This window comes from Polistes canadensis, unplaced genomic scaffold (genome assembly GCF_001313835.1).
Source record: "Polistes canadensis isolate GaletaPanama2010 unplaced genomic scaffold, ASM131383v1 scaffold_184, whole genome shotgun sequence".
NCBI lineage: Eukaryota > Metazoa > Arthropoda > Insecta > Hymenoptera > Vespidae > Polistes > Polistes canadensis.
Genome location: NW_014569731.1, coordinates 159824 through 175174, shown reverse-complemented (window position 1 = coordinate 175174; position 15351 = coordinate 159824). Strand labels below are relative to the sequence as shown.

Genomic DNA, 15351 nt, shown 5'->3' with positions numbered 1-15351 from the left:
TAGTTGCGTTTCGATTAGTTGTGTTCGTATTTCTTGCGTATATATAGTCTTAGCCGCTCTTGGCGGGATATTTAAAACGAGGAGAAACCTATGTGTACACGTACACATATACATTTCAATAAAATATAGATTAAAATAATGCAAATACTTGTGAATTTTAAATAGGATTTAAAAATACATTGTAATAAGATATATTTAAGCTTTTAAATTATATCTAACAAAAAATAAATAATTTTCAGAATATTAAATTGAAAAAAATAGCGCGGGTAACTCAGTCCGCGCTTTCGAAGTGAAACTTCTTTATCGCAGATGACTATTTAGATTCGACAGATATATTAATTTACAAAAGATATGTATATTAAAAGGATTCGTGAGAGAAAATGTAAAAGGTAACAAACAGAACAGACTGAATACAAATATTGTAGTTCAATTTATTTCATCTATTTGTACACTATCTTTAGGTAATTGCATAGATAAAGTGGAGACAATGGCTTTATCATAGAAAAAAATAAGACACGTATGTTCTTGACTCGATTTTGCTTAAAAATTGAAAAAATAAAGCATCTATCGTTTAGAAAGTTAATGTTTTTTAGGGAATGTGGTAATGGAAAAACTATGCAACGGGAAAGGACTTAGTTTAGGGTGAAGGACTTCGTTTTCTCTTGGTAGGAACGCATGTGTTACTCAGCATGCCGAAATCAGTTGAGAGGTCTGCTGGTCGAAGGGTTCGTTGTACCTCTCGAGTGATCTATGGGATTGTTTGCCAGTTTTAGGTCCTTTACAAATATGCTATGATATTTCGTCTGCATCTTCGAGCAGGATTCTTACGATCCAAAATAATATCGAAAACTATGCAATTCGACTCATCCCTATCCTAGATTAAAATCTGTTATTACGCAACAGATTTTAAGCGAATATGAAAGTATTTTGACAGACGTTTGTAGAACTTCGACAGGATAATGGAAATCCTGGCTTACGCACAGATTGACTGTTACTTATTTATTTAAAAATAGCTTCGGTAGCCACAGTTTATCGATTGACAAAGTGATAAATGTATCGACCTAAAAATCGAATTAAAAATGATAAGTTAATAAATTGAATTACTGAAATAAAAATAAACAGTTTATACTGTTATGATTGTACATGTGTGAAAAGTAAAGAGAAAACTATTATTAAGTAACCTTGATATTTTGAAAAGAAAAAATAGATAAGAAAAAAGTAGGTGTGATTGTACAGGTGTGAAGAGATCAAATAAAATATTTTACGAAATATTCTTGATATTGTTGAAATATAACAAAAAGAAAAGAAAACAACAAATAATAAATTAATTTATTTAGCGAACTTATATATGTAGTCAACCTTGCGATATTAGATTTTCCTTTCGTTCAGGGATAACAAACAGGATTTGATCTTTCAATATATGCTAAAATATTGTGAAATTGATTATGATTTGTTTTCCCCGCTAGCTGTTATGAACAGTGCAGAGAGATAAGTGCATACAATAAATATCAATTATTACGTGCAATCATAATTTCCTTATATTTATGATTGTGTTGAATGGCCCGTGCTTTTTATGAAATTTGATTGAATAAAGAATGTTTTACACATGTACATGTGAACATACAAATTTTTAAAGCGCCACGCTTGAAATGTAATTATTTGCTCTTCATAATAAGTATTAACATACTATTCTTTAGATCGTTTTAACAGATGTGGAAAAATAAATTCGTTGATGAAAACATCTAATTAATGAACATTGTAGTAAAATAATAGATAATAGTAAGAATGAGATTTAGGAAGAGTATAAAAGAAACGAATTGGACGAGCTGAGAAAGAAGTAGAGACGTTCTCCAACACATACACATTCGACACTATTACGATGGGAACTCCGTTCGTATTCTTAGCATGTTAGTATTATTGAATCTTTCTCAAACCGAACAGAAGGTGAATTAATTTGAAAGAAAAGAAAAAAGTTTTTGTTGTTAAATATATTTTACTTTATAATTTTAGTTTTTTGTACGCTGTCACTGTACTTTGCCATAATTGATGGTATTCCTACTACCATTGCTGGTAAATCCATACCAAGCAATGACGATCTTATAGACTTGATTGAAGTATTATCGAGGGTTAAATTTCTACTATATACACAGTAAGTATGACTCTTTTATTTATTTAATTTAACATTTTTAAATATTTTTGGTCACAATTTCGAAATATAAATGTCAGTATATACAAATACTATATTTTTGGTATAAATAATAGTTTTTGTCAGTATTTATAATATTGATCAAAAGATATTAAAGAATATTAGTATAATAATATAAAAAAATATATATATAGTTATATATATTATAGTTATATTATAAATAAATAATTTCTTTAAAAATGTGAAATATATATCTTAAAATTATTATGTGTGTTATTTTAGAAAAGATCCCAAAGGTTATAATTTAAAATTTCTCGACGCGCAAAATCTTTCTAACTCCACGTGGAATTCAACTAAACATACAAAATTCATTACACATGGCTGGCTCGATAATGGTTACAGTACACCTTGCGCAAAAATTCGTAATGGTATGTAAATTTAATGATAAGTGAACATTTTTAAAAATCATTTTTCCTCACATAGAAATTGATATCGATTTTATATTTGTATAGCCTTTCTAACAGCAGGCGATTTCAATGTCATCGTAATTGATTGGGAACCTATCGCAACTGATTTTTACTTTAAAGCTAAAGCAAGTATACCTGGCGTTGCCAAATATGTGGCTAAATTTTTAAATTTTATTAATGCTATTGGCGGACTTGATTTTGATGAAACATTATTGGTTGGTCACGGTTTGGGTGCACATCTTATCTCACTCTCAGCAAAATATGCTGACGGTAAAATTGGACAAGTACTTGGTATGTTGAGAAATATTTATTTAAGAAGAAAAAAAGAAATAAAAAAGTATCCTTTTCTTTAAGAAATTATTTAACTATGATTTTACTGTTAGGTCTTGATCCTGTTAGACGAGGTTACAGCGATGCTGATGAGAATACAAGAATCGATAAATCTCATGCTGAATACGTACAAGTAATTCATACTAGTTCTGGAAAATTAGGCTTAGATGGTAATTTTGGTACATCAGATTTCATTGTGAATGGTGGAAAGTCACAACCTGGATGTGGTTATTTAGATATATTCGGTAACTTTGTTGTTCTGTAACTTTTAGTTCTAATCTATTTTTAAGCTGAGTTATTTCTTATAATAATATTTTTTCTCTCTTTTAATAGGAGATTGTGCTCATGCACAATCATATGAATATTATGCCGAATCCATTTTAAATGCTAATGGTTTCAAAGGTACTAGATGCAGTGAATTTACTTCCTGTCTTACTGCAAACATGGGTGGACCTACTCTCGATACATCGTAAGTACTCATTTTAATCTTATATAATATTTCTCTATTTTTAGTTAATTAAATTTAAGTTAAAGTTAATTATTATTTTTAATTTTATAGTGCTGTTGGAGTTTACGAAGTTACTACTGCTAGTACTCCTCCTTACGCTTTAGGATAATTATCGCGTATGATATATTTATTATTTTATTTTAGTATTAAAAAATAAAATTATTTTTATGCATATTAAACATTTTCTGCATTGTTCTCAATTATTTAAAATTATGAAACGCATATACAATAAAACATTTACTACAAGCTATCAAAGATATAGCTGTTGCTTATAATACTCCTTGTTAAGTACTTATATCATCGAGGATCAATACATTTAGCTATAAAAAATGTATTATCGATACTGAAAATACAAATAAAAAGATTTTATTCGCATTAGGAAAATAATATATATTATATTAATAGTAGTATCGCGCGAATTGGCGGGATATTTAAAACGCGTACTATTATGTACGTATATCATTAAAATACACATTACATATCAACAACACATTACATCACATTAAATACAATTAAAATGATGCAAATACTCGTGAATTTTAAATAGGATTTTAAAATACACTGTAATAAGAGATATTTAAAGTTTTAAATTAAATATAATAAAAAATAAAGAAATAATTTCCGGAATATTAAATAGAAAAAAATTTTAGGAGAGGTGTTATGTTGAAAGAGAGAGAAATTTGATTTATAATTTTGATTTTAAATGTATATATATTTCATTGTATTCCTGTTCTCTTTTTATGTAGAAGTAGGTACATGGACGTACATCACAGCAGAACTCTGAATTGAATAAATATATGTATATGTATATATCAGAATAATTATTTACATACGCAGAAACATTACGAAGCGTTTTAGAAACGACCGTAATCGATAAAATATTAATTTTTTTGTTTGTTCGGTTTCTTTTTTTTTCTAACTTTTAGCGCGCATATTATACGCGGTAATTAGAAATTCCATATGAAGTAGATATTGTATTTAATGTTTTCTTTTATCTTTTTTTTTTTGTTCTTTTAACAATAAATTCCACGCACTTAAACATTTCATAATTACGTATATTCGTCACTCGATCGATAAATACAGTCGTGTCTATAAAATCAAAAATGTATAAATAAAGTCTCATTTTTGAGAGAGAATAATTACAGAAAATCCTTTGATTACCATAAATATTGTACGTATATGGAAAAAGCTTGAAATTAAATTATGTCTCAATGTAACACACTTGTGCTTTCTTTTTCTTTGGAAAAATTTTGTTGTTTTTTTATACAATTTCATACGCGAATATGATTAAAGAGAATCGATGAAAAATGTGTTAAATATATATATAGAATAATAATAAACGCAATATGTTTCTTTCTTTCTTATTGAAGTAATTAAATATCATTAATCGATTTTTCGAAGAATTTCAGGCATACTCGTATATGTATAATAGATAATATGTAAATATATATATATATATAATAATAATCAAGCTTGTAATTAGTAAAAATCGGCGCGAGAAGATAATTTGTTTTAATTAAAATAACTAGGATGATACCGCGTATATCTTTTATACACCATATTTGTATTTTTATTTTTAATATATGTAATGTATATGTACAAAAATCTTTTCATATACGAAAATCTTTTATTAACGATTGTAAAAAATTTTTTTCGGGTTAAATAGTGATGGCTTTGCAAGGATCGACGATTCTCTATTATATTAATCAAATTATCATCACGTCCTTTTCTCTACCTCCTTTTTCCTTTTTTTTACAAATTCTTTTTCATTTCTGGATTCGAAGGTATCAAGATTCGGTAGATATTTATCTCAGATCAGCATTTTTCATTTAATTAATTAATATAAGCGGCCAATTAATTGTAATAAATAAAATTATAATTTATTAATCAATTAATAAAAATAATTGTCCGTATATTAATACAAATATTTATCAATATTTATGGTGAAATATCAGTATATAATAACATAAATATAATTAAACAATATCGTATTGACGAATATAATGATATATAGTTATTTATAATAAACAAAATATATCATTATATTTTATATTATATAATTATATATTAATCAAAGTATACTGATCAAATAAATAGAAATATCAAGATTTTTGACGTAGAAATATTATAGATTGTTAAATTGGCACTAAGAGATTATGGGTTTGTCTACGTATGTGTGTCTTTTTAATTAGAATGCGTGCAACGTGCTTGTAGAAAGCATGTGTTTTATATTTATTTCCATTGTTCATTTACTAGATAAAATTTCTCGCGTGAAATTGTCTACGTCAAATATTTCGCTTCCGATACATTTCTCTATATCAACATTTTTCGCAAAGCTTTTACATTTTTCGTCAGTTAAATCGCAGATACTATTTTTTCTCTGATAATTATTATTTATTTATTTTTTTTTTTTTTATCTCTTTACACTCTTTATCCTAATCCCGTGCCAAATGTTTTTTTTTAAATATAAGTCTAGTAGAAGGAAGTGCATATAAAAAGGAGTACAGATGATCTATTTATTATTATTATTATTATTATTTTATTTTTTTAATAGCGATAGAATAATTAGGAAAGATCTAAAAGAACAGTTTGAGAGGTGAATGATTTCCGTCACGGTTATCGATCGTTCGATTGTTCGATCATTCGCAAGCGACTCACTCATTTTACGACTCTCGTTTCGGAAAATGTAAGAAGATAAACAAAAACAAATAAAAATAAAATAACATAAATTTTAAATAATTGTCGTTTCGCTTGTCAATTAAAGTAAGAACAAAAATTTCACCAAAGTATAATTAATTGTATTGCATTTGCGGTAAAAGTTTGGAGAAAATGATTTATACTTTCGATTGAGGAGAATAATAAATAATCATCCAAATGAGGGGGAAGGGAAAGGGGTTAGACTCTTATTCGTAACATACATTACTCTGTTAAATAAGTACAACGAGGTATAATTATTTCCGTCTTATTTTCTATTTTTTTTCTCTTCTTTTTTTCTTAAACTAGAGAAAGAAAGAGAAAGAGAGAGAGAGAGAGAGAGAGAGNAGAGAGAGAGAGAGAGAGAGAGAGAGAGAGAGAGAGAGAGAGAGAGAGAGAGAGAGAGAGAGAAGCGTTAATATGAGTGATCCAAGAGTATTTCACGGTAGTAACTTCACGATTACGGACGGATAGATAGAATGTGAGGAGACTTTTACGAAAGCGAGAGAAAAAGTTCCTTCAGAGATTCCTATAAGAGTAATCTACTTTCAACGTTTAGTCATACATACAATACTTTCATGGAAAATATTCCCAGAATGCTATAGGATAGTTAATGGGCATAGTAGAAGTAATAGTTAAATGGTATAGGCTAATAATATAAGAGGAAAGATAAATATAGAATGAATTTAGATTTTAAAAATTATATCGAAGATTTTTGTTTTGTTTTTTTTTTTCTTTTTTTTATAATCAATATGAAGCCGGTTATTCTTAATCGAAATCGTCCAATACTAACATTAACACTTACTGTCTAGAAATAACGTGTACACGTGTAATTATCAACAAGTTCGTATAATATTTAACACTTCTTTCTTTTCTTTACCTTTCTTATTATTTTCTTTTTTTTTCTATTATGTAATTACTATCAATGAAATATTAACTTAGTAAGCGCGATTCGACGGGGAAGAAGAAAACAACAGAAAAAATAAATATAATGTGTCTGTCATTTGATAAAAAATATAAATAAGTACGTACACATTTAATTAAATGGTTCTTAAGTATATGTGAGATTCGCTTTGTAGAAATTCGTAGTGCCTCATCGTTCATTAGAAATCGACGATCAACGGTAATGTAAATAATCGTTTGAAATTAAACGCTAATGAAATTTTTAGGAATATAAACGTGTAATTAAATATGACGATTACGGTATTTGTGCATGTTACGTAGCTGATCGTAGATTCAATTATTTAATTACAAATATTTTAATTATTTAAGATTTAAAGAATAATATAACTATAAATTGTAGTCTAAAGATAATCGTACGAAATCAAAGGAATATATTTATATATATTTTAAAAGGAATTTTTAATAAATAATAATTATATTATAAAGCCTATTTGCTTTTTTGTGCTAAAATTAGAAGCTAAAAGATTGAAAAGTCTTTCAACTATAATAAAAATTCATTTGTATATACTTTTTTCACCTCCTTCCCCCCTCCTCCTCTATGGAGGTTTCGATGCATCATGAAAGAAGAGAATGTCGGTCGACTGATTAAACATTTTTAATAATATAATTCGCACGAGACGAAAACAGACGGAAGACCGAATCGCGTAAGATTTCGTTCTCTTTGTTATCTCTTATTATTCATTCGAACCTATCACAACCGACAGTATCGACCATTGTGCAGGCCCTTTTTCTTATATATATAATATAATAATAATTAATAATTAATAATATACTAAAATCGTTGAGTTGAGGAACGTCGTTTATTGTTCTAACGACATACTCGGAAGACTGCGACGAAGACACCACCAGTCGTATTAGTTTTCTCTTTTTCTTTTTTCAATAAAAGAAAAAAAAACAAATAATCTAGAAAAAGAAAAGATAAAAAGAAAACTAGAAGTAGTAGTCACGTATTATTAAATATCTTCGTACTCAGCTTCGATTTCCTCGAGGTATTCGTCCTAAATGATCAATAATAGTTATCACTCAAGAGTATTTTATCTTTTCCTTTTTTGTTGTTGTTTCTTTTAACTTTTCTTCTTCCTCTTCTTCTTTTTCTTCTTCTTTCTTTTAATATAGGATTAAATGTTTGTTCAGTTCATTAACAATGATCGTTGACGTTTGTTACGTGATTAAGCGTTCGGTGTTGTTTCTTTTTTTTTCTTTTCCTTTTTTTTAATAACCCTGACTGAAATTGGTAATTCACGATAACTTATCTAAATTTGTCGAGTGTCTTCGATGTTTCCTGTTTTTCAATTTTAATTCCCATTTCAGGAACGTCTCTTTGTGGACTAGGGCTAGGACTAGGACTAGGACTAGGTGAGGAACTAGGCGATCTCGAACTGCTAGAGCTATATCTTCGTTTCTTCTCTTCCATTTGTAGTCTTCGTTCGTATAAAGGACCTCGAATCACTTTCAATGTACTCTCCAAATCGTATGCTCGATCCTTCAAACGATTATACGCCTCAATATCCAATCCGATTTGCCTCGCTCTTTTGTGAAGTTCTATCAAACGTCGCCTGTTCACTACGTCCTGCAGCACGTATTCCTGTAGAAAATACAAAATAATTATTAGAAATATATTTTCCTTTCCATGTCCTCCGATATTATTGTTTTTCATAAACATGCATGCAATAGTTAGATTATTTTCAAATACATTTCGTACGAATTATATTTGAAATAATCCGTTGAAATTAATTATCGTATTGTCTAATTTATAAATATAGTTTTTGTCTTTATTATTATATAACCATGCTGATAATAATAATAATAAGTGAAAAATTACTTTCTGTATAAATAGAAGCAAAATTTTCTTTAATTTTCTTTTTTTGTTTAACAAACCTGCTGCGTCAGAAGGAAATAAATGAACCAACCAACGGCAGTTCCATAAGTAACGAAATAAGTAACAGGTTCCATGATATCCCAAGAATATTCCCACCAAGTTAGTCTCGCAAAACCACCAGCGTGTACTGACATCAACACTAACGCTATCCAAGCATTGAAATTTGCCCTTCTGATAGCTGCATTTTCCAACTCTTGCAGCTTCTGTTTCATCGAGGTCAAAAGTTTATACATGAGATGCATATGTAAATATAATATATACATATTAGCATGAAAGTTCATGACATAATAGATCAAAACTATATTGGTTTAAATTTCAAAGGTAATTCGATATCACTTTGATAACTCCATCATCGTGTTTAAAATGTATCATCGTAAAGTGCAACTCTAATATAATCGTGAGCTTATATAGAGCAAACGATTTGAAGGTAAATAGCCAACGGTTAAAGTTAACTTAAAAGATATATTATTTTCTGTTAACTGAGCGTATCAAACATCAAATAACATTGAGCTACATATAAGAAGGTAAAGAAAACGAAAAAATTGAGAAAGAAGAAGAAGAAGTAGAAGTAGGTTCGTGAATGAAATGGTTAAATAGAAATAAAGGTAGACTGTAAAATGCCCAGGTAAATTCACGACCCGAGAGAAAATGGAAAATGTAACGAAAAACGTGTTCCCAATTCTCTCTTTCAAATCTCCGACACGTGATTGAAATAAGAAACTTTATAAATTCCGTAAAATTACAACTGGGTTTATTCTAGAATAAATAGTTTATAAATGTGTCTACTGGGAAGATTTTTTCTTACTTGTTCGTACGGTTTCAACTGCAATTTGATATCTTCCAACTCTGCTATAACTTGTCTCTCCATGTCAGCATGATATTCACGTACTTGTAAGTTCTCGTAGAGTTGCCCCACCAATATTTGCACGTCCGATAGCTTCTGCATAGTTTCCTGTTTTAGATATTCATACAATGAGGATAATGAGTAGTTACGAATTTAATAAGATTGTAAATACACTGAAATATCGATATTTACCATCGTATGTTTTTGATATAATGGTGGTTGCACGATGTATTCCATATCATTTATTATTAATTTAAATTCACGTTGTAAGAGATTCTCTATCGTGTTGCTCGAACCTATCCGGATACCATCTAAAAATAATTAGAGTTTCATATTAAATATTAATATTTTGTTATTTTATGTATTATATACATTTTTATATTAGTAATTATTATATTTATTTAACCAGTTAACTATTTATGACGCGACATAAACAATTAACAAGCAGGTTCAAGACTTTAATTATGCGATTATTTTTTAATGACAAAATTTCGTTTTTTATTCGAAATAAAAAGTGGTTAAATCAATTTACAATAATATATATTTTGTGATTATTATTAAAATGAATATATGATCATACCTATCGTTGTAATGATCGCTCGATCAATCCCACGATCTTCATTTTTGATCATATCGATGAAGTCACCGACTGTACAAGTAATTGGCTTCAATGCGAATATACAGTATTCCTTTCTCGATGGCAGAGGTAAAGTAATATTTGGCAGTCCCCTTTGATATGTCACGGTAACGTTAGGAACTGAAAATTGAATTAAACGAAAGATTAAAAATTCAATTAGAAATGAATCCTTCCTACTCGGATCAATGTCCTTACATAGATAAGATTTTATTAAGGAAACAAATTATTCTCGGACGGTTAAAAATGATTATGAGCAGGAGCGTACGGAAAAACGATACTTCGCGTGAGAAGGAAACATGCTAAAAATATTGCACGCGATTCTTTTACTCGTCTGCTTGGTTTTTCATTTTTTCTTGTCATTACTTTTCATCTTTCCTAAATTCTAAACAAACAAATCAACGATTGTTTAACATTAAATATGAATATCACTTGTTATAAAATCTTTTTAATAACAAATAACAATATATTTAAGTAAAATTATTAAACATTTTTATAAACCACGTTAAAAAAGTTTACAATCAAATTTATTTCAATGTGAAATAATTGATTGAAATAGTTTCAACTTGAAATGTATTGTAATTATTTTGGAATGTGATAAGGTTTAAATACGTTAAAGGTAAAGGTGATGTTATCACACCTGATCTAATGACAAAGAGCTTGACATATATTACAACCATAGTTAGATTGACCGGTTGTTCGTGCGAATTCGTTTGCGTGATAACAAGGGAGGGAACATGATCGAGAACCTGAGGCCACATTAACCTGGTTAGAAGCCGTTGAAACGGCGGAGGAAGGTATCAGAGTGTGGAGAACGGAATAAAATGAACGATCAAAAGAGCGAGGGGTCCAAGAGGAAAGGGTGAAACGTTTCGCTGTAAGCAGAACGGAACTGAGCGTCGATCCGCGTCCTTTTCTATCTCTTTCTATCCCGTACAAACGTTTCCATGTATTTTCCTATATATGTATAGACGTATGCATGATTGCATATATGCATGTGAGTATGTAGACACGTGTATGTTGAAACGCGCATGTGCTGTTATATCTTTCTCTCTTTCTTTTCAGATGCATCCGCAATTCCGGAACGATTTTCGATCTTATGACGGAAATTCGAGAAAAGAAAATGCCAGCCAACTGACACGATTTTAACTAAAAGAACCTGCCAAGAAGAGTCTTGAATTTATCTCTTCTTACTATTTTATACATCATTAAATAGACCCTTTTTATTTTTATTAATGAAGAATTTCAATGAAATTTGCACTATAATTTGTACATATTCTATATATAATAACATATAACATAAATTATATATACTCTAATTATATTATACTATAGATGTACAAATTAATTCGGTGCTTTTTAAAAACCAATTTAATATTTATTTATGGCACAGAATTCATTCTAATTCAGAATACAATATTTTGATAATTTGTTACTATGAGATATAATATACTTCAAATAATTTTGAGAAACCAACGTGGAATACAATTTGAACAGCATTGAATATTATTATTGTTCAATTGATTCTACTTCTACTAATACTATGGGAGAGAAAGAGAGAGCGATATTTCAATGTTCATGAAAGTTAATATAAGTATTGACAAGAAAGGATATTGGGAAGTAGGAAATTGCGATAGGGCTTTAAGTTAAACACGTTTTCTTCACGCTTATAAAAGATTTGCTAGGAAATCCGAGAGGATTTCAGTTTTGCGAGAGAAATGAAACTACGAGTAAACTATAAATCTCTCGAATACCGATTGGTCTTCAAAAACAACAAATATGATGTATCTAGTATGCATTGTGTTCTACGAAATGTTTCCAAAGTTGATCTCTCCGTCAAATTCTGAATACAACTTCCTCAATATATACGTGCAAGTTTCTATTTCCTAGATGCATTCGATTGCAAAAGGATTTATAATAATAAAAATAAAAACCATAAGAAAGAAAAAAGGTAACGAAGGATGTAACGTTATAGTTGTTTGATTTTATGTTCGTTTCGACCGGACACCGATAATTCTGTGAGATCTTACGTCATCTACTCTCAACAATAATGTTATTACAATAATAAGTAATCGTTATCATCGTTCATAACTTTCGAATAATTTTAATATAGATCGAAGATTTTTATCGAATTATTTTCATTATAAAAAGATTACAAAAGATTATAATTATAATAATGTCATATCTCATTTTTGTTTTTAAAACAAACAAAAATTTATCTGCGAAATTTTGATCCAAGTATTACAGGATATAATATACAGATTTTTAAATTGAAATACTTCAGTATCTCAAAAAAAGCAGCTTTGACAAAATAATGTTGGAAACAAAAGTTGTTCAGTTTTAAGAAACAAATATGAGAAAAATATGAAGTCAACTTCTTGGAAACTTATAATTTTTGTAACAGCATCTTAGTTAAGGAAAAAAACACCAACACTTTTTACTTTAAACTTTTTTTTATCTAACTTTTGTATATAGGTAAGTTCTTTTAGAGAGAGAATCGGGATACCTGAATATCTCGATAACAACAGATTTTTGGAAAGAAAAAATAAATACATTTTTGAATAAAAAATCCTCGATCCATAGTGAACAAAAGTAACAAGATTATCCTCTTTTTTCTAAAATATAAAGATGCCTCAATTAAGAAAACTCATCCTATAAACATTCAAAATAAATATTTCTTCAATTTATGAGATAAAAATATTAGATATCTTTTTTCTTTATCCGAGATTATTTTGATATTTCATTAAAAAACAAAATTACTTTGTATATAACAGATATATTATAAGTTTAAATCGATGCAGTCTCGCAAGAAAATTCGGTCTCGGCTTAATTGCGCTTCCTTTAAAACGAATAGGCAACGTCCGACAATTAGTTCTTTCACCCCCCACTTATTCTCTCTCCTACTCTTCTTTTTTTCTCTTTCTTTCTCTCTCTCTCTCTCTCTCTCTCTCTCTCTCTCTCTCTCTCTCTCTCTCTCTATGCCAACTTTCAGTCTATTACATAGACTAAAGACTTGTGCGTTCGGTTCTAGGTTGGGAAGTGGCAAAGAAATTTACCACCACTTCTCTCTTCTTTTAAATCCTCTCCTCCTCTACCACTTCATACTCTTTTGCTCAACCAAACGGCGTGGAAACCTTTCTTGTTGCTCGAGTTTTCCGACAATTCGTCAGTCAGTTCCCCATAAGATTCTCTCCAATTAATAAGTGACGTGCTACGTTTGTAAAGTTATCTTTTTCGTCAGTGAATCTCCAATCTTTCTCATTGTTTAGTTTTCATTCGTCAATCAATCAAAGTTTTTCACCATGGGAAAAATGAACTACTAATCGAAGGATTTTGCATGCGATCAACAAAACTAATTCTAAGGGTAGGTGGTTGTTATTGTTCCGTGTGTACATGAATGTTCAAACTTTTAGCAAAAGTTTTCTTTTAGGATTAACGCGGCGTTTGATAAAAAGAGGATATGATATACGAAGAGTAGTAAAGATAGGTTTTCAAGAAAACAAAAGTTTTTCAAAACAATGTCCGAATGTTTATTTTTTCTTCACTTCTCTCTCTCGACCAATCATTTGTTGATATGCGGAAAGATAAAGTAGACACCTACGGGATTTGAACTTTATTACAGAAGGAAAACTTATAGAAAGTAATATAAGAAAACTGTATAAAGTGTCAACTACTGACAATGAGATTAATCTAGAAGATAAAGGAGAAAAGGATGATTTTACATAATTAAGTTTACTTGAAGGGAGAGAGAGAGAGTGCGTGTAGAGTATAATGTGTATTATATTATGAATATACATGAGATTATCGTAGATTAATGTGATAAGATCATATCAAGACCTTCTTAATTAGGATTAAGGGTTGGAAAAGTAGTTATTATTATGCTTTCTTGTTAATTTTATTGGATCAATGTCTTATGACAAAGATCCTTTCTCGAAAAAATATACGTTAAGGAACAATCTCGATTCACATAACTCGTGAAAAGATCTCATCGAAATATAAAACATTTCATCGAACGTATCTCTTGTGAGAAAGACTTAACGTAGAGTGGCATCTATTGATCAAACCAGAAACTATATTACACTTGTACCTAACTTTACATGATTTTTTTATGATTAAAATAAGTAAATACTATAGTGATTTATTTTCATTCGCAAATCACAAAACATTTGTCGTACAATTACCTAATTTTTTTCTCACTTTTTATCTCTTTTTTTTTTTTGATTAAACTTTATGAAAGGACAAATTGGACGACGAAGACTGTAAAAAAAAAAAAAAAAAAAAAAGAGAAATAAAAAATCGATACTTGATAAATGAGAAATAGTAATACGATCACGTAAAGGTAGTATAGTATAGCTTTGGCAAGGAGTCTAATAATTATGGATTTACGACAGGTCTCCTCGTTTACGAGAAACGACCATGGGTGGAGTACAGAGTGGCACCCATAGTCTTGGGGAAGCTTTATGGGTTCATGAAAGAGAACGACAAAGATGCCATCGGTGAGTGTGATAACTTTTATTTCTTTTTTCCTTCCTTGAAAGTTCATACTCTTACATGTTAATAAAATACAAACTTATGTACGTACGTATGTATGTAAGTACGTTACATACGTAGATCATTGCTGATGCGCTAAATTCCTTCAACCAGACGCGAATTCATTTACACCTAATTTCAGACAGACTACCATTATATTATACTTAACGTCTGTTACGCAGCTTAAACGTTCTTGCAACAATTTGCATGTAATTTTCTTAGACTTGTCATTCTCGTATTTTCAATGTTTTATTTCACTTCTTTTTGTTGTTATTTATTGAATTAGTATTTATGTACCTTTACACTAAATCAAATATTTTTCAGACAAAATATTGATACGAAATTAAAAAAAAAAT

General features: G+C 29.2%; 2 protein-coding genes across 4 annotated transcripts in view; one reads left to right on the top strand and one right to left on the bottom strand.

The window, feature by feature from the left end:
• Nucleotides 1-1879: 1879 nt before the first annotated feature.
• LOC106789453 (pancreatic triacylglycerol lipase-like) lies at nucleotides 1880-3723 on the top strand. Its single transcript, XM_014753650.1, has 7 exons — nucleotides 1880-1907; nucleotides 2011-2149; nucleotides 2429-2574; nucleotides 2659-2904; nucleotides 2997-3188; nucleotides 3277-3412; nucleotides 3503-3723. Exons 1-7 carry the CDS (start codon nucleotides 1880-1882, stop codon nucleotides 3558-3560), a joined length of 945 nt encoding a protein of 314 aa, XP_014609136.1. The 3' UTR covers nucleotides 3561-3723.
• A 3166-nt stretch (nucleotides 3724-6889) lies between these two features.
• The window catches only part of LOC106789464 (calcium uniporter protein, mitochondrial), a 56503-nt gene continuing 48041 nt past the window's right edge, over nucleotides 6890-15351 (bottom strand). For all 3 annotated transcript variants that reach the window (XM_014753674.1, XM_014753673.1, XM_014753675.1), the window contains 5 exons: nucleotides 10412-10588; nucleotides 10024-10142; nucleotides 9793-9939; nucleotides 8987-9190; nucleotides 6890-8693 (listed from right to left, as the gene is read on the bottom strand). In XM_014753674.1, the coding sequence (XP_014609160.1) occupies nucleotides 8358-8693; nucleotides 8987-9190; nucleotides 9793-9939; nucleotides 10024-10142; nucleotides 10412-10588 (983 nt within the window). In that variant the 3' untranslated portion in view covers nucleotides 6890-8357. The remainder of the gene's footprint in view (nucleotides 8694-8986; nucleotides 9191-9792; nucleotides 9940-10023; nucleotides 10143-10411; nucleotides 10589-15351) is intronic.